At 50.3% G+C, this 19,430-nt stretch overlaps 1 protein-coding gene across 2 annotated transcripts in view; it reads left to right on the top strand.

The window, feature by feature from the left end:
* Positions 1-1,103: 1,103 nt before the first annotated feature.
* ZEB2 (zinc finger E-box binding homeobox 2) overlaps positions 1,104-19,430 on the top strand; it is a 113,970-nt gene continuing 95,643 nt past the window's right edge. The window contains exons 1-3 of one of the 2 annotated variants that reach the window (XM_058809462.1): positions 1,104-1,326; positions 1,431-1,529; positions 4,241-4,405. In XM_058809462.1, coding sequence (XP_058665445.1) covers positions 4,333-4,405 — 73 coding nt within the window. In that variant the 5' untranslated portion in view covers positions 1,104-1,326; positions 1,431-1,529; positions 4,241-4,332. Of the gene's footprint in view, positions 1,530-4,240; positions 4,406-19,430 lie in introns of both variants that reach the window. The other variant, XM_058809461.1, reaches the window with a different exon arrangement.

Raw genomic sequence — 19,430 nt, 5'->3', positions numbered from 1 at the left:
GATTACGACAGAAGCGTCACATTGGAAGGCTTTTGAGTGATGATTTAATTAACCATACAGTAGAAAGCTGTATTTGCCAGGAAACCCCTTCCATATTTGCATAACCAATCCCTTCAGTGCAAAGGTGGAGTCTGGGCTCCTTTTTTTTTTTTTTTTTTTTCTCTTCTTTTTTTTTTATTTTTTTCTACATGCAATTTTATTTTAATTTTAATACTCGAAAAAAGTGAAAAACTTGTAACCTCCCCGAAGTTCAGCCCCACGCGTTACTCGTCCACGCTGTCTCTCTCTGCTCATCCAGCTACTTCCAAGAAAAAAGCAGAGCCAGGAAAAGAGCCCATCTCACCCCTGATCCATATCTGTGAACAAAACAGATAGACTGTAAGACCTCAGCACGTTTGGTTGATTTTTATTTTTTTTTTTTCATCAGATTTAGCTGACTATTCAAAGAACCTGGATGAGCGCTGAAATGAAAGGGGGGGGGGGGGGGAGGAATAAAAAAGCCCCAAAAGAAACGCGTGAAGCATAAAAATAAAAATTAAACCGCACCAAAACAAGCCGGGAGGGCTTATTCGCACTACCCGAACAGAGTTGAGTTTCTAGGCTTTACGTTAAGTTTTTAGTTTTGCCCAGCGCAAGAGGCGAGAGCGCGGAGCGGGGCGGGAGGCGGGGGGCACCAGCAGCAGCGACCCCGGCCCGGGATCCAGAACCGGCGGGGATCCAGGACCGGCGGGGATCCAGGACCGGCGGGGATCCAGCCTGGGGGCCGGGATCCAGCGGGATCCAGCGGGCAGGGGGCGGGGATGCAGCCCGGGGGAGCGCAGGGGATGCGCGGGGGCACCGCGGGCAGGGATGCGCTGGGGCGGGGGCCGAGCGGGGATGCGGCCCGGGGTGGGGGCAGCGACGCGGGCGGGGAGCGGGGGGATGAGGGCAGGGCCGCCCCGCGGGGCAGGGGGCCCGCAGCCCCCGGGGGCATCGGATGCGCTGGCGGCGGGGCGCGCTGAGTTTCCGCGGGGCGCGGAGCGGCGCGGAGCGGAGCGGCGGGGCGGGGGGCGGGCGCGGGGCGGGGGGCGGGCGGGAGGAGGTGGAATTGCATTTCTGCCGCTAAAGCGTTCGCGGAGACTTCAAGGTATAATCTATCCCAGATCCTTTCCCAGAGAGAAACTTGGCGATCACGTTTCCACATGATGCTCACGTTTGGTGCTCTCCAATTATCCCTCCCCACAAAGATAGGTGGCGTGTGTTGCAGGGTCTCTCCTCTCGCTCGTACAGAAAAGAAAAAGAAAAAAATGTCATTAGAAGAGGCGTAACACGTCAGTCCGTCCCCAGGTTTGTGTTTCCTGGAGTGGCAGAAAGAGATCAGTCCTAACCTGCCCAGCAGGAATAACGGTCCTTCCGACAACTCTTTGCAAGGCTTTTTACAATTTCTCCAGGAGCTGCATCTCCCTTCACCTTTTCTCCTCCACTTCGCGGCTTCTTCATGCTTTTTCTTCTCACCATTTCTGGCCAAAACTACAAACAAGACTTCGCAGGTAGGTTTGGAATTTAATTCCTTTTTCTCTCTTTTTTTTTATTTTCCCCTTCTCTTCTGTTTTTGGTTTTGTTTTTTTTTTTTTCCCTCACACCATCTCACGCATCAGAGGGGTTACTTCATTTCGAGAGTATTTTAATTTTTCTGGATTTGTTTATACTTGGGGAGAAAATTTTATTTTTTTTAATTTTTTTCAATCTTTTGAACCGAAACCTGAAGTCACTCCAGCACCGCTCCAGGGAGGGATGAGCAGTTTCGGGGTGCTCGGGGCTGTGCCACCACCACCCCTGCTCCCCTTACCTGTCAGCCAGGTACGGGAGGTGCCTTTTAAAACGCAGCAGCAAAAAAGTTTTAGCGTTAGGAAAGGACTTGGTCCTCCTGCAAAAAAAAAAAAAAAAAAAAAAAAAAAACAAAAAAACCAAAAAAACCAAAAAACCCTAAACACCCCCCACCCACCTCCTGCTCTTTTTATTTCAGGTTTTACATCTGAGCTCTGAAAGTTTGCAGGTACCTGTTAATGCTTTGCATGCCCTGAGCTTGCAGAGCCAGCCCGGCCGGGCACCGCTGGAGCCCCAGCCCCGGGCAGGGCTCCCCGGCAAAGGATGTGTTTCCCCAAACAGAAAGTTTTGCTGTTTTGTCTGCACACTTGGTTTCATTTCTATATTTTATTTTGTGAAGCCGGGTGAAGTAACACCTTAGCTTCTGGGAGCCTAAAGCAAGAAGTGAAAGTACAGGCTGGAACTTAAAAGTCGTTTAGCAAAAGGAAAATAAAAAATTAAAATTAATACATATTTTTAAAAGCTTGCCGGTGCTCCGGGAAGAAAAGTGTTCTCGAGAAATTTGCAGGTTTAAAATTACTGACAACTTTTTTTTGCGGGAGGCTGGAGAGTGGGGAAGGGAGTGAAATGCATTTAAAACAATTCACCATTGGTGGTTTTGCATGAAAACGCCAATTTGCCGAGGCAGGCTGAGGGTCCGGGCTCGCCTCGCTGCCTGTCCTCCCTCCCCGCTGCTCTCCTCTCCTGGCAGCTCCGCCGCGGTGATGCCACCATCGCCCACCCCAGCCTCGGGAATTACTGGCAAATGCTAAAGTTTCCAGCGCATTTCTCAGCCTCTTCTTTGCTCAGCCACATTCATGCACATCCACAGAGCCACCCATTCCCTCTGTCCAGGCGGAATCCCAGGCAGGAGAGTGTGGGTAAACACGCTGACCCTACGCACACTCTCTCAATCTCCCCATCCTCTAACCTGCTTGGAGATTTATTATTTTTTATTTGTAGCCAAGCAGGTTTTATAACAGCAAACGCCTGAGGAGAGAGTTCAGGCGGAATAAAAAGACCCAACAGCAGCACACTTCACTGCTCAGTCCTGGTGTGAAGCTCCAGCAAAGTAAAAAAGACACAAGGGAGAGGAAAGAAGAAAAGGAGGGGGGGAAAAAAATCTCACTCTGCTTTAAATACATATATATATATTGAAACTGTTGAGTCAGGTAATAATTTTTTGGGTTTTATGCAAAACTCCCAGGGCAGGAGAAGACAATAGATGCTAAGGCGAGGGGGCATCCTGCTCAGGAGAGCAAGGGTTAATTGCCCTTGTTTTACAGTTTGCATCTGTTACATCTTTTATAGCCCCCTGTTTAAACTAATCCTCAAGTCAAAGCATCTTTAAAGCTACAGCATCTTCTTCGAGATGAACTGAGTTTCAGGAGCGTTCTTGCAGCAAACCAAACGCTCCTTCCCCTCTCTCCCTTTGACAGATAGAGCCTCCTGCCCAGCCTGGGCACACAGGCACACTCAGTAGGTCTAAAAGTTTACAAGTTGCTTTTATTTATATTTTTTTTCCTTAAAAACAAAGAAAAAAACCACCAAAACCCAACTGAAGGGCTGAAAACTCTGACAGCGGTAGTTTTGATTTCTGTTTCTTTTCTGGGAAGAAAAAAAAAAAATGACACTATGAAGCTTTGTTTAAGTAAGGGGCAGGGGAAACCCTGAATATTGTCAAACTGACTAAAAAGGTGACAGAGGTTTATAATTACACTCCTCGTTGTTAGGGGGAGGGGGAGGTATCCGTGCTGAGCTTTACCCCAAAAGGACAGGGGAGAGCCATGTTTCCCTCTCCTCTTATCACTTTGCTGGAGAGCACTTTGTGGGGAGAAAAAATGAAGGCAGGAGAAGGGTAGGATTTCTCGTGAAAAGAAGTTCTAGTGTCAAATTAAAGTACTTTTAGGAGGAAATGGTCCGCCTAGCATTGAGTCAAACAGCCTACTGTAAAAGCTGTGCATTCCCTCATACGGTCATGAGTTATGACTCATTTGAGATGTAATTCTTCTCTCTCTCTCTCTCTCTCTCTCTCTCTGATCTGCTTTGCTGGTGCAACACACACACACGCAGGGAGGGAGACACACGCACACGCGCTCACACACACACACACACACGCACAGAGACACACACAGAGGGAGAGAGAGAGAGAGAGAGAGAGGGAGCAGAAATAAATAAATAAATAAATATATAAATAAATAAAGAAGAAATCTGCCCGGCTGGGGAGAGAGGGGGAGCCCGCTCCGACCGCGTCCCACCTCCCCCGGCACGGCCAGCCTCGCCGTGTGCGTGGATGGGTTCTTTTTCGGGTGCAAACTGGGGTCCCCGTTGGCGCCCTGCGTTTAAATGGGACATCCCGATGCCCACATTGTCGCTGTGTTTGGTCGTTACATAGAGCCTGCGTGCTGCTGCTGCCGCTGCCGCTGCCGCTGCTGCTGAATCAGGGAGTCGAGCCCATGCGAACTGCCATCTGATCCACTCTTATCAATGAAGCAGCAGATCATGGCGGATGGCCCCAGGTGTAAGAGGCGAAAACAAGCCAACCCCCGGAGGAAAAACGGTAAGACGGCCCCCCGGGAAAACTTTTTCCGGCCGGTTCCGCCGCGGCCGCGGGGGGAAAAGGCGGCGGCGGCGGCGGCAGGACGGGGATAGCGGGACGGGGAGGGGGGCACGGCAGCCGGGCTGGCCGCCCCCCAGCTCCCTCCCTGCCTGCCTGCCTCGCTCCGTGCGCGGCGTCCCGCGGAGCGGGCCCGGGGCTGCGCGGCCGCGGAGCGGAGCGGGGCGCGGGGCGAGCGCTGCCGCCGCCGCCCCAAAGTTTGTTGCGCGGGCGCGGAGCGGAGCGGGCGCTGCCCCCGCGGCCCCGAGCGGCGGAGGAGCGGCGGGGGCGGCCCGGCCGCGCTGGTGCCCCGCTCGCTCCGGCGCTGTCAGCGCGGGCCGGGCCGGGGCGCGGAGCGGAGCGCGGCGGGGCGGTGGGAGGCGCGGAGCGGCGCGGAACGAGCGGGGCGGGCGGCCCTGGGAAAAAAACCCGGCAGCGTGAGAACCCCGAGGCGGGCTGGCACCGAGTTAGCGACTCTCTCTCTCCCTCTCTTTCTTTCTTTCTTTTTATTTTTTTTTTCTTCTCCTTATTGTTAGGGACTCGAAAATGAAACTTCCTCCTCCCTGATAATTAATAATACTAATGAGCTCGGTGCCCGATTGTCCGTCGCTGCCCTCTCCCCCGGTCCCCGCCGGCCGCGCAGGGCCGGGGCGCAGTGGGACGCGGTGTTCTGGGCTGATTTCACATTTGGCAGCTTTCACTGGTGTGGTGGGTCTCTCTCCGTCTCTCCCCGTCCCTCCCTCAGTTTCTTCCTTTCTCTGCCGGCTGATAGCCGCTTCCCCGCCGCCAGCTTCCCCCTCCCCGCCCGCAGCCCCTCCACGGCCATCCCGGCCCCACTTCCAACAACTTTCCTCTCGAGGAGCCGCAGGAAGGAAGATATTTGTGTGAACCTGAACCCATGCGCTTATAGCTCAGCTACTTCATTTAAGTGGAGAGGTGGAGATGGAGGGGGGCTGAAGGAGGAGGGGGACGCGCACAACAACAACAACAACAACAAAAAACACAAAGACAAGAGAATGTTGATTAGAAACAAATGATCCTGGCCCCCCCTCCCCTTCCTTCTCTCTAGGTTGTGAGTGTGAGTGTGTGTGTGTGTGTGTGTGTGTGTGCGTGTGTGTGTCTTTTTCTTGTTGTGGTGGAGGCGTCGAGCCATATGGGGGAGTGATAGAGGAATTTTAGTCAGAAACTGTTCGTTATGTTACACTGGCTTTTCCCTTTGTGTTGTCTTTGATCTATTTGCTTGGCTTAGTATTACAAAAAAAAAAAAAAAACAAGAAAAAAAAAAACCAACTAAAATAATATATTCCGAGCAGCTTCCCAAGGATCCGTTTCTTGTTATCTTTTTTTAAAGTCTCTCCCCCTCCACCACCACCCTTTACTCTTGTGTCTGTCATTATTTAAGGTGGTCCTCACAGAGGAGACCTCCCCTTCCCCTCATCTCTGGGTAATTTAGTAGACATTAAAATTACACGTAATGTTTCCCTCTCCTCTCTTGTGTTTCCTCTGTTCTTTTTATTAAATGTTGGTTATTGATTTTCTAAAATCAATGTCTGTTGTGGGGCTTTTTTCCCTTACAAGTATCTAAAGCACGTTGCTGATCAACTGGATAACAAAAGCTTTGTGTCAAGTAGCCTTTTTTCTTATGTTAAACAGTCATTTTTGAGAGAAAAAGAGAATGAGATTTAAAGCAACGCATCCAGAAGTGCTCTTTTGCAGTAAAGAATATTCTGAGTGTTTGAGGGGGTTTTATTCTTCTTCCTCAGCCTCCTTGCTTTTCCAGGCAGGACTATTAGTTTAGCGTGTTAAACCCATCACATGCTCTCTGATGAGGGGTGCATCTACGTGTTTAATATTTTCTCAACGTGATTTGAGCACTAAAAAACACCCCACCACCACCACCCTTACCCCCCCCTCCCAAAAAAAAAAAAAAATTCCTGGATGCCTCTGTTTGTCCAGGACACCAGGACCGTATCCTGGTAGTGCAGCCAAGTCTTTGGGAGCATGTATGGAGCGGGGTGGCAGATTCTGGTTGTTCCCATGCAAAAAGGTGTTTTCAGGGAGCTGCACTAACTTGGAAAAGCCACCACACTTGGGGAGACGAAAGTTTAATTGCGATTTTTAAGGTAACCACTTAAAGATCCTGCAAACTTCAAGTGTGTGTGCGCTGCTTATGCGAGGGGCTGAGTTCTCCCTTCAGTGTCTTGCTCTGGCCAAGACACGGGGTGTGTGTTGGGGGGGGAAAGGAAATAATTCCCTACTTTCTGTCTGTCCCCTCTTTCCTCTTTGTGCTCCCCTAATTTGTTTCTTTCATTCATTTCTGAGTGAGAAATGCCCTGGTTCTGAGGAGCAGGTAGAGCGAGGGTGGGTTTGGTTTGTTGGTTGTTTTTTTTTTTTTTTTTCATTTTCTCTTTCTCGACAAGCACGTATCCAATGCCTTTCCCGTTGGGAATTGCCTAGGATTTATCTGGACTGAGTGGGTTTTTCTTCTTTCCTGGAATCGTGGAAAAGATGTTACTTCTGAGCTTGTGTCTTTGCTGATAACACCAGGAACGGTGATGCTTATCGAACTCGGACAGAAATTCCTTAGAAACGCAGCAGAACCAAAATAAAATTTAAAAGCCACGAAAAACGAAATAAAAATAGATGGTCATGAAGGCAGCGAGAGGAGTGTTAGTGAATCCCAGACACATTACAGACGGGGGGACAAAACAGAATAATCCAACTAATGCCTCAGTGGGCTCCACGCCTGTGCGCGTGTATCTGCGTGTGTGCGGGGATGGGCAAGGCTCGGGATGAGATACCGGGGCTGGATAAAATTACAGCGGAGCTAAATAGGGTAGAAAGGAAGCAGGCTCGGGATTTTCCGAGATAACGGGGTTGATGAGAGCTGCTGGAGTGCAGGAGAGGTGTGCGGGGGGGAGGCGGGCTGAGAGAGGCGATGTGGGAATCAGCGAGGGGTGAGCCCCCCGGGGAGGGAGGGAGCGAAAGGGGGAGGATGAGGAGGAGAGGACCCCGAAAGCGGAGCCGGGGAGGGGGGCGGGAGGTGCGGGAGCGGCAGCCCAGGAATGCGGCGGAGCTCCGGGAAGTTCAGTCAGATGATTCCCAGCGCCTGACTCACTTCGCGGCACTTTCACTCGGGAGAGAAGTGGCGGCACAAGAGGAGGAGGAGGAGGAAGAGGAGGAGGAGGAGAGGGCAGCGAGCCCCCTTTCCGCACGGGCGCCCCGCGGAGGCGGGGGATGCTCCGGCGGCCGCAGCGCCCGTGCGGAGCGGCGCGGAGCGGTGCGGAGCGGGGCCCGGCGGCAGCGCTGTCTGTCTGTCTGTCCGGCCGGCAGCCCTGCCCTGCCATGCCTGATGAGCTGCCTCCTCTCCGCGCTGTTGTGGTTTGGCGTTTGTTGGCTGAGGGTTTCCCCCCCCCCCCCTCCTTTCCGCTCCCCTCCTCGAAAATCCAAAGTGAAATTAAAATCCCCGCGAAGGGGGTGGGAGGGGGGAAAGTTGTATCTAATTTACCCCAAAGTTTCAGTAAACAGCTCTCTTTGATTCCTTTGCCACCTCGCTTCCAGTTGCAAAGAAAAGGGAGAAAGTTCAATGCTTTCAGGGCGTCTGATCCAAGACCACAGACCAAACAAGCAGAGACGATTAGGCTTGCTCAGAGCCTTTCCCAAAAAGACACCCACCCACCCTCCTTCCAGGGATGCTGGGGAAGGGGGAAAAACCTCCTTCACTCCTCACTTGAAAAAGAGGGGAGATAAAAAAAAAAATTTAAAAAAAAAAAAAAAAAAAGGAAAAAATAGTCAAGCCTGCCTGCTGCCTTTAGTGAGTGGGAAGTGAGTCTTGTCTTCCCAGCCTGGAGAAGTTTGGAGGCAGCCAGACGGAGGCCGGGGTGTGGGGAGGCAGCTGCTGGCGGTGCAGCCCAGGTGGCAGCGGGCACCGCGGGCACCCGCAGCGCTCCCGGGGCCGGGCACCTCCCCAGGGCCGCGAATCCGTTGCGAGCAGATTTCTCCGGGACTCGAGACAAATGCGCTGCTACCACCTCCAGAAAAGCACCTGGAGATAGGTATTAAAAATTAATGCCCTAAATGCGAGTGGCCAGGGCGTAATGATTAGCCAGGCGACGTTTTCTCGGTGCGGATTCATGTCCAGGCTGAGCTGTGGCATGGAGCAAGGGGAGGTTGTTGTCTCTGTGTCAGGTCGGATCTATTTATTTTCTTCCGAGTTTCCAGAAACCCAGAGAATTTGGAGATTAGTGGCTGATTTACTGTTTGCCATTTGTGACCATTCGGTAATTACTGGTTTTGCTTATTGCACATGCTTCGCGAGGAAAGTTTTGGGGGAATTTCTAATTGCTGCAAGAAAATGCATTTGATGGCTTGGGAAAGGCGTATTTGAAAAGGGAAGAAAAAGTGATAAGGAAACCATTACAAGTTAATTATCGATAATTATACATAGCCAACTGCCCAAGGTAGGGGAAATATATGATGCAAGCTCTCAGGACAGGCTGGTAATATTCCCCAAGAAAAAATGTGTGTCTCCCTTTAGAGTGGAAAGAAGGGTGTTGATTCTTTTACAGCAGCCCCACATTCATTCCAAGAAATAGGAAATTCTTCGCCTCACAACAGTTTTTGGCATCTGCATTATCCCAGTGCTTTTAAGGTGCATTTTCTCCTCTGTGAAAGAGAACTCTTTGTCCTTTTTCTCTGCAAGACCATGGCTTCCCAAGGTAGACACTATTTTGTGCCTGTCACACAGAAAGGGAGTGCAGGTTTGCAGTGCTCACAGACAATTGATTGTCTGCCCTAATGTGTTTCATTTACATGTTTATAACGTCAATAGTGCTGGGGTGTCCACTGTACCATTCATTCCAGCATTCCCACAAGGGTGCAATTGTCTGAATGGCCAAGTCAGACACCTTTTTGATTGCTCTTTAGTTGTCTTTTTAGAGTATAGAGAAAAAGGAGAGAAGTCTATGATGCAGAAACACTAGTTGAAAATATTTCAGAATTAAACGTCACCATTAAAGCAGATGTGAGCATTAGACAAACAATATATTTTAAATAAGATTCTGAAGGTGGAAACAAATTCAGAATAGTGGAGCTGGTTAGTGCACACGACATCCAGTCCTGTTCCTTAATTTTTTGGGGCTTTTCAAAAATGTTCTGTCGTTTTCATTTTAATTTCAGCCCCTGCAAATGCAGCCACCTCCTAACTCTTTGTATGCTTAACTGTAATTTGCTATATTTCCCCTCCATATTTACATATCTCTGTTTATGCCAACAGCGTCAGCTAACCACTGGGAAAGTCTATTGAGAGAACAAGTAGGCTGGGAGAAGTGTAGACTTAAAAAAATAGTGAGATCCAAATATTTCTCCATCAAGTGGGGGTTTTTTTGGTGAATAAAACGACAATGCCTAGACTTTTCCTTGCAGCAGTTTAACTTACAGAGCTGCGCCCCAACTCCTCACGCCTCCGATCGCCACCATCCCCTTGCGCTGCGAGCTCGCAGCAAAGTGTTTCGAGGAGTTTCCAAGTCCATGAAAGATCACTTTGGAAGGTGTGCTGTGCTGGTTTGATATGCCACCGTGCCCTTTATCACCCGGAGTGGCTTCTGAGGGAGGCGAGGGCAGAATAAATGAGGCTCGCAGCTGGCTGGGACTCATGGAGAGGTGCATGTGTCCATGCACCCATGCGTGTGCTGTGCTCAGGGAAGGGGATGCGGAGGTGTGCTTAAGAGAAAAACCGCTCACACTTCAGGTTAGATTCATTTCCCCCTAAAAAAGATGCTGGTCCCAGCAGCTACAATTAATGCAAGTCGACCTGCCCCATCCGTGATCATAAGGGCAAAAGAGCACTAAGTCCTGTAGTTTCTTCTCTGGAGGTAAAGCGAGGGAAAACTTTTTCATTTTCCTTCTCTGTGTAATTTTTGTGGTAATTTTATTTTTTTTTAAATGCCTGTTTGTGGAGAGATTTTTTTTTCCCCTTTTTTTTTTTTTTTTCCCTTTTTTTTTGTGCCTAACAGGGAAGACACAGTAGATGCACCGTTAGCTGAACCCCTGACACGGCGGTCTTTTGAATGCCTTAGGTATGATTTCACTTTCGCTCACATCAATGCTGACCTGAATGCCTTTCATATCTGATCCGCTGTGTCTCTCCCAGTAAACATCCCCTGAGGGGAGAACAAAGAAAGGAGCTCTTCTTCTTCTTAATCACAATTCAGCCCATTCACCGCCGGCAGGCTACATTTGCATTCTGCAACAGAAAGCCAAGATGAAAAGGAAAAAAAAAAAAAAAAAAAAAAAAAAAGAGAGTGAGAAGAAGGGGGGAAAAAGCAGAAGGGTGGAGGCTGAGTAAAATAACTTAGGTGTTTGTAGCTGTTTGTTGGGCTTCCCCTAGTTACAAGCCTTATATAGATCCTGCTCTACCCAGCCTTGGCTCTTCTGACAGGCAGATAGTGTTACAAGATGGCATGCCTGTACTATTCATGGCCACTCGCTCTAACACTTGAGGTAGAAAGTGTCAGAGAGGGATCAAATTCTACTCTGAGAAGTCTGTTATAGTTAGGGTCAGGTGTGTGTACTCTCAGCTCTTGACTGCTGCCTATTATTTTGTTTTAATTACTATTATTGTTTACCCACCCTGACCTTGGCGGGACGGGGGTGGCGGGGGGCGAGGCGGGTTTGGCGGGGCAAAATTTCCCCAGATGAAATTTAAATTTTTAATCTTTTTTTTTTTTTTTTTTTTTTTTTTTGCCTGTATTTTGGTGAGGTGTTGGGCCGGGTGCTGTCGCGGCCGGGCCGCGGTGGCCCTGGTGGCCCTGGTGGCCCTGGTGGCCCTTGGTGGCATTGGCGGGGGTGTCCCCGGGCTGGCGGCCGGCCCGGGCTGCCCCGACCCGCCGGGGAAAAGCAGCGACTCAGCGAATCCACCAGAAATGCGAACAGAGCAGGAGGAGGAGGAGGAGAAGGAGGAGGAGGAAGGCGAGATTTGTGGAAGTTTCTGTAGCCGGGCTCCCTCGTGGGGTTTTGTAGTCACGTTCATGTGCGTTTTCTCCCCATCCCTCGGTGTGTGTGCCCCCCATATCTGGCTGTTTGTTTGTTTCTCAGAAGCTCTTCTGTGCTTTCAATCAGACAGTTTTTCTAGAAAAATATTGAGGTCTTTGGTCGTAGCCACTTTTTCTCACCAAGAGAAGGTTTATTTATAACTGGATCCTGCTTACTGAGAAGTATTTAAGCCCTTTCAGGCAGAGCTGTCAAAATTTCCTGTGTTGTTTGCCTCTATTTGCAACATGTAAAAAGTAATATGCAGTTGCTGGTGTTGGAATAACCGGGGTAGTGCAGAAATCTCAAGTGACAAGTTTTCAACTACACTATCTCCTGCCGACCAAACTGTCATTTTTATTTTTTTTTCCCAGAAACCACTTTTAAGATCCTAACAGGTTTTTTTTTTTTTTTTCCCCTCCATCAGCAAATAGATTAAACGTGCTAAAGGAACTTCGAGAGGGAAGAACAGTTTGAACAATGAGAAACGGGAGGGATGTCTTATTTCCCTGTAGCTGCTATGGCAGATTTCACTCATAAGGAGCACACTAACCGAGATGTTACCAGTTGAACAGAGGCATGTGACACAGATTCCTGATTTTTTCCCAGAAGATTTACAGAATTTACAAAAAGAGATTATCTCTACACCTTCCACCCTCCTAACCACCCCCATGACCCAAGCAACGGAGGATTTAGGCAGATTTACTTCAGTAAACACCTTTGGACACTTGGGGAAAAGTAGGAGTCTGTTTGCAAAAGCAGGCTTTTGTTAAGTGAGGTGCTGGATAATGCTTTACCAAGCAGCTGCGATATTAACCTACCCAGTAATGCTGGAAAGAGCCTTAACTCCTTCTGCGCTCCGGGGCCCTGCAGGTGGCCTGGAGCGGGGGACCCGCCGTTTTTGGGGGGGACAAGCGAGGAGGTGGCACTGCTGAAGCCACAGCAGCCGCTCAGCCTGACACGTCCCGGCCTTGGTGGCAGCTGAAGCTTTCGGGATCGATCCATCAGGGAGAGACGCGGGCTGGGCAGGGCTGGAGGCATGGATGGGCAGGAGAGGCTTCACCTGTGTGTGTGCCAGCACGCTCTGTACCTGCCCCCTCCCTGTAACAGCACCCAGGCCCTCTCTAGGAACGCTCCCGAGCGCTGCTGAGGCAGGAAGGTCAATTTAGGATTCGCATTCGAGCAGCAGAATAGCTGAGAAGTTACGCCGGCAAACCTGTGCGAGTGAGCTCCCAGGCTCCAAGGAAAGCCAGCAGCTTCCTGGGAGCTTCTCAATCCCAAAAGTGAACTTCTGTTTTTGCTGCTTTCTGCTCTTTTCTGAGCGAATAAGTTACTTTTTTTTTTTTTTTTTTTTTTTTTTTTTTTTTTTACTGGGCAGAAGAATAACTTTCCAGGTGTTTCTTTTTTTAGCTGGAATGAGATTGCTTCATTTGAGGATTTTTATTGTCGAGGGTTCTTTTTTTTTTTCTTCCTTTTTTTTTCTTTTTTTTTTTTTAGTGTAGGTGTCAATGCTAGAGCAGCCACGAATGTGTGAGAAAGCAAAGGGTATGAGACATGACAGAATTAAAGGTGTTTGCTATGTTGTTACCCGTGTGTCAAGCTGCAAGCTCCCTTTGTCACAGCCTCCTGGAGATTTGATAGTGCGGATCCGCTTCCCTTCCAAGTGATGCAGCAGTTTCTGACTGGGGGGGTTTCGTGCTGGCGTGGTTGCTGCTGTTGCATTTGCCTCCCCGAGTGCATTCAAACACCTCCACATCGCACACACCCCGTTACTCCCACCTTACACCAGGGTGCTGTGCTCCCGAGCACCAGGACAGCAGCCACAGCATTACAGACTCTGGCTTGGAGCGTCGTTTGGCAGGAATGTCATCTGCCAAATCATCCCATAATTACGTTTTATGTTATTTGTATGAATGACCAAGCATGCAGTATTCCTTTTGAAATCAAAGGAAGGCTTAAAATGCGTTTTTGAATACTTTCAGACCATGGTCAGGTCACAGTTTGGGAGTTGAATTAAACTGATCTCATTTGTGATCTAATTGAGGTTGGCAACAACCTTAGCAGTAGCAATAACATACAAATACAAATCAAAGAGCAGAATTCAGCAAATCAGATCTTTTGCCTGAATCCTGCCTGGGAGTTATTCTCCGACTGCCAACAGAGAAGTTAAACTTTGTCCCGCTTCTCAGCGGCAGTGCGAGCCTTGCATATTTTTCGGGTCTGACAGGGAAGTTGGGTCGGAGGGATGGGGACACAAAGGCGAGAAGGGAGCTGGTGCCTGCTCGGACAGGAGAGAGGCGCAGCTACTCGTCACGTATGTTTCTGGAGAGCCCAGTGGCAGAAGGCGCAGGAGGCGGAACGGGGGAATACGCTTAGGAAGGGCTAGGAAGAGGAATAGGTGGCTGCAAACAGATCACTCCGAGCGGAAAGTCGAGGCAGCTCCCTTATCTTTACATCTATCGCTGCGGATTCCAGGAATGCAATTACCAGCGTCGTCGCGAATTGTTGACAAATTTCCCCGCGTCTGTCGGGAGCGGCTGTCGCAGCCGCGGCCGGGCTCCTGCGGCAGCGGCCCCGACGTGCGGGCGCTGCGCGGGCAGAGGGGCCGGGGCGGAGCGCGGAGGCTCCTCCGGGGCAGAGCATCCCGGCACTCAGAGTCCCTCTGCCCCAAACTGGGATACCGCGGGTCACATCCCCCCGGGCACGGCATCCCCTCAATTTGAGCCCCCCAGCCCCAAACTGGGATATGAGGGTCACATCCCCCGAGGCAGAGCATCCCCTCACTCTGATCCCCCCGCCCCAAACTGGGATACGGCGGGTCACATCCCCCGGGCAGAGCATCCCCTCACTCTGATCCCCCAGCCCCAAACTGGGATACCGCGGGTCACATCCCCTCGGGCAGGGCATCCCCTCAATCTGAGCCCCCAGCCCCAAACTGGGATACCGCGGGTCACATCCCCCGGGCAGAGCATCCCCTCACTCAGAGTCCCCCCCGCCCCAAACTGGGGTACCGCGGGTCACATCCCCCCGGGCAGGGCATCCCCTCTTTCTGAGTCCCCCCCGCCCCAAACTGAGATGCCGCGGGTCACATCCCCCCGGGCAGGGCATCCCCTCACTCAGAGTCCCCCCCGCCCCAAACTGGGATACCGCGGGTCACATCCCCCGGGACCCCCTTTCTCCGGAGACCCCCGTCCCGCAGGTGGGGGGCTCGGCGGGGCGCACACCCGCGGGGAGCATCCCCCGGAGCGGAGCGGAGCGGGCTGGAGGCTCAGCGCTGCGCTGGGGCGGGGGCGTGCGGAGCCGCCTGGGCCCCCCCGCTCCGGCCGCGGGGCCGGGGTGTGAACCGCCTCCGTGGGGCGGGGGACGGGGCACGCTCAGCCCCGCGGGCCCCGCCGGCGCTGCCGAGAGCAGCGCTCCGGGCCGAGGTGCGAACCCCTCCCGGGATGCCGGGCCCCCCTCGCCGCCCCAAACTCCGCTCCCGGGAGGGGAAGGGGCGGCTCGGCGCTGCCTGCGCTCCTCCCGGCTCCGGGGTTTCGAGTGTGTCCTCAAGTCCCCCCCAACACACACACACCGCACCCCTCCCCTCCTCCGGGTCATTATTTTCTTTGACTAAAACCTGTTTACTCGCCTCTTTGTTTTTTGACGTTAAACGAGTTTCTATCTCCTGCTCCTGCGGATCTCTAAGAAATAGATAAACCATTATATTTCCCCCTTCCCCCCCCTCCCGCTCGTATTTTAAAGCAGCGATCCTGACAGCAGTACTATTATTGCACTTTATGTTTTAGTGGATGTTTGCTGTTGCTAGTTACAGCAACACTTATCATAAGACAGCAAGAAAAGAGTAGTCCCTGGTAATTAAAGTAATGAAATATTCATTTACTCTACCTTTTCAGTAGTCTCACAAATTAGGCTGCTACATTTAATGCCTGCACTGCCTCTGTTTTTATTATAATGGCAGCTTTCGCATCTGCAATTAGGACTAATTCTGACAGTTACAATTTCTGAGGGATGGTAAACAGTGAACGAGATGTGCAGCAGTGGTATTACACGTGAAAAGCCCTTGTCTCTTTAACCTTGTTGTTTTTTTTTCTCGCAGAGGTTACCTTTTCCCGATGGTGCAAAATCGACTTGACATAACTGTTCATCAGTTTCAGGGTTTTCCCTGGAGGTATTTGCATCAAATCAGCCCAGTCAAGCTTCAAGTTGAAATTGGCAGCCCAGAAACTGACAGGGTAGGGACTGGGAAAGAGACAGCTAAAGTGCAGGCAGCGAGCTGACAGCAGCGGCGGGCAGGCAGGGGGAGAGGGCTCAGCACCCGGGGCTGCCGCCCCCCGCTCCCCCGGGTCCCCCCCGGTCACCCCCGGGTCCCCCCCGGTCACCCCCGGGTCCCCCCGGTCCCACCCTGAGCCGCCAGCGAGGGGCCGAGCGCTGGGAGCCGGCTGGGCAGGGGGTGTGTGCGCCAAAACCCCCATAAACTGGGGGGAAAAAAGTGTTGGGAAAAAAGAGGGAAGTGCCGAGCTAAAGTTGCTGGCGCTAACAAGCTTATTTTGCTGCGGTTCTTTGCCGGAGAGATGTTGCGCCAGGACTGTTAAGAGAAGTGACGGAGGGAGTTGTTAATACCAATGAAAACATATTTTGATCAGCTAAAAAAAAAAATATCCAACCCAGGGAGACGTTGATCTGCAAAGATAATTGCATTAGAATCAAAACAAACATTTCCTTGAATATGTTATTTCATTTATCCTCTGTCACGGGGAGGAAGGGGTCTCCAAGCAGGACAATGTGAAAATTAATTTTTAATAGATTTTTGGACAAATTGGGATCATTCCCTGTGACACCCTTCCCACCCTGAAAGAATTTTACTTATTTGCAAATAACTCCAAATCTGATGTAGTGTGGAAGAGAGCAGCACACCAAGGAACAGACAACACCACCAAGACCCACTGAGGGTCACCTCCTTAGAGGTGAAAAACAGCAAAACTGCTTTACTTTCCTGAGGAAGAAAGCTGACAATATATATATATATATATATATATATATATATATATATATATTTTCTCCCTAAATATATATCTGTAGTCTTTACCAGATGATTAAAAATCCCTCTCACTTTTCCTACCAGACTTGTGCTAAACTAAGCCTTGCTTTCAAACAGTTTTTCAGCTGTGTGTGTGACAGGCATTGGCTGATCTGCTGATGCCCATTCGACAGGCACTGTTGAGCTAAAGTGGTGTGACGGCACAGTTTTGTTAAGCTGTGAACAAAGGGCTGGAGATGCCTCGCTGGCATCATCCATGTGCATATTGGCCTTGTCACAGTTTTGCTTGATTTAATGCTCTGTTTATTCCTAGATATTAGAACTTAAATTCCAAACAATATGTTTTCATATACTACACACAAACTTTATTTTAAAAGCTTTTGCTCCTGAGGACCAACATCCATGCGGCAAACGCTTAAAACGTAGCTCCCAGAAAAATAGGTGGCCGGTAGCCTCTTAACTGTTATCCAGTTAAAAAATGGGATTTCAGTTTTAAAAAGTCTTAGAAGGGTAAAAGATTTATTTCTTCTTTGATCATTTGTTGAGAGTTGTTATTTATTTCAACAGTGGATTTTCTTATAAGCTCCTGAGGAGAGGTTACGCCGTGTGCAGGCAGGGCGCGGGATGAACTTTTCCAGTGCCATATCATCCCAGCGGTGTTGCTGGGATAAAAGCAGTGTCTTGCAAATACCTGTAAGCACAGTCAGGGCACTATTGACAGGCAGAAAGACAGCTGGGTTAATGGAAGGTAGCAGGAAACTGGATTAAGATTAGAATATATATCTCTATGTTCATTAGGTGGCCACAACTTTGTATCTCAGCGGTTCATCAAGAGAAAACGTGAGCACGCAGAGCTATATTTAGGCTGGGTTCTCTTCTCTTAGACATGCCGCAGGCTTTATCTGGAGCAAGTTTCAGGGTTTTTTCTCCCCTTCTTCGTCGCCTTTCTGAACTCCCTTCAGGTTTGCTGCAAGTGTTTGCTAAGAGATTAGTCAGGCAGCTTCCATGGCGGAGGTAGCCCTGGGAGGCAGCTCGCTGCTGGGAGGAATGCTCAGTAGGTCGGTGCATGAGGATAGAAGGAGCTGCCCAACTGAGGCCAAGGATCAGGTATTTTCCTCTTTGTCTCCTACCAGAGACAAAGTGCTTATGGAAAGGTTTGTGGTGAGACATCAAATCCCAGCAGGAGCACAGATGTTCCCACTTTTACAGGCTTACCAATGAACATTTCAGCTTAAACAAGTTTATGGAATAAAAGATTTATTTCTTTTTCCTTAGTAGATGCAGCTTCTTAGTTGGGCTGTGCAAAGATTTTATCGTTCCAGCCACTCAGGGTCCTTTGGTCCAGGGCTGTGAGTAGGGATGGGAGAGAGGGAAGGAGGGGGCGGAGGGAGCGCACAGCAAAATGAAGGTATTCGTTCTCCAAACAGTGCAGTCTAGAGCCTAAATCTGAAATTGAATCTGCTGAGCAAAACCTGTACAATTTTTCTACCTGCCCTCAGTCTGCTTCCTTTCAGGGATGACAGTTTTACTAACTGAAATGAATGGGCTCTCTCGCTCCGGTACCTTTCCTCAGTGCGCGTTTACATCGAGTACTTCAAACACTGAGCTGGCTGATATATGTAGGGGGACAGCTTGCACAGAATAAGCTTTAATGGTTAATTTTTGTATAGCTTTATAAATGAAAGGGACTTAAACCTACTAGCAGTATAGATCACAAGACCTTATGTGGTCTATTCTTCTCTAGATGCACAAGAGATTTACGTGCCTAAGTCCCATAAGAGTTAATGGGAGTTACGCATGTAAATCTCTTCCACAGTGAGATAATAGACCCTTTTATGTATGGATAGCTGGATTCTTACAAAAATCACCTACTGAACAGTAGACTTTATGCCCTGCCCTCTTAACAAATATTTATAAAGCGAGCAGGCCAGCAGATGAGACCAGGAGCCCCCCAAGTTGCCTCCAAATCACAGAGACTCCTGTGCTCCCATGGAGACCGTCCCAGGTCTGTCTCATCCCCTTCCTTCCTGGTCTCAGTGCTCTGCGGGTGACATGGCTGGTCTGGCTGGGATGTGGTCTCACAGAGCCTGTTGTGGTGTCTCACTTCTTGGCAAGTCCTTCTTGGTGGAGGCTTCTTGCTCTGTGGATTGCACAGGAGATGGGGAGGGTGAGAGCTGCCACCTCTCTTCTGTAAATGTCAAGGTGCACCTTCCTCGTGTCCCTGCCCTTCAATCCACCTCTACTGGGAGACGTACAGCCCTAAGGTGGGAGATGCTCTGCAGGACAGTCCCAGGTCGCTGGTAGAGCACAGTGGTGGTGGCACTGTGTCCCAAAGCCCAGGTGCTGCTAGTGCTGCACATCTGCTCCCTCTCCACTCCGGTGCGACCTTGCTCCCTGGGAAAGCCAGTAGGCTTTGCCTCCAATGGGAACGGTCTCACGCTTCTCCGTGGGGATACATACATATATATATATATATATCTAAAACTTGTCTGATCTGTGTCTGCCGGCCATGAGTCAGATCGAGCTCTTTTCCCCCTGTGACGTGTAGCTGGAGACGGCCGGTGCCACAGCACACGCGTGTCAGGAATGATCCCCGCGTCTCGTGAGCCGCGGCTCTTTTTGCCATCATTGTTTCTTTCCATCACTCGCCCGCTCCTTCCTGATAGCAATCTGAGGGAGTTGGGCAAGCTGCAGACTCGCCAGCCCTCAGCTCCCAGGCCTGGCAAAGCACGTCCTGAAAAAATAAAAACCCAGCTCTAACCCTTGCACTGTGAGGCTATCAGATTAAATCCAAGGGTTTCTACCAGCGGCAGGATGGGAAAAGCCCATTGTTTGTTGATTATCGTATTATCAGCCGCGGCTGATACGAGGATGCTCAAGGAAAACACACTTCGGTTACAGTTGATTTTCAGATTCCAAAAT

Source organism: Ammospiza caudacuta, chromosome 8 (assembly GCF_027887145.1).
Source record: "Ammospiza caudacuta isolate bAmmCau1 chromosome 8, bAmmCau1.pri, whole genome shotgun sequence".
Classification (NCBI taxonomy): Eukaryota; Metazoa; Chordata; class Aves; order Passeriformes; family Passerellidae; genus Ammospiza; species Ammospiza caudacuta.
This window is presented reverse-complemented; position numbering and strand designations above follow the sequence as displayed.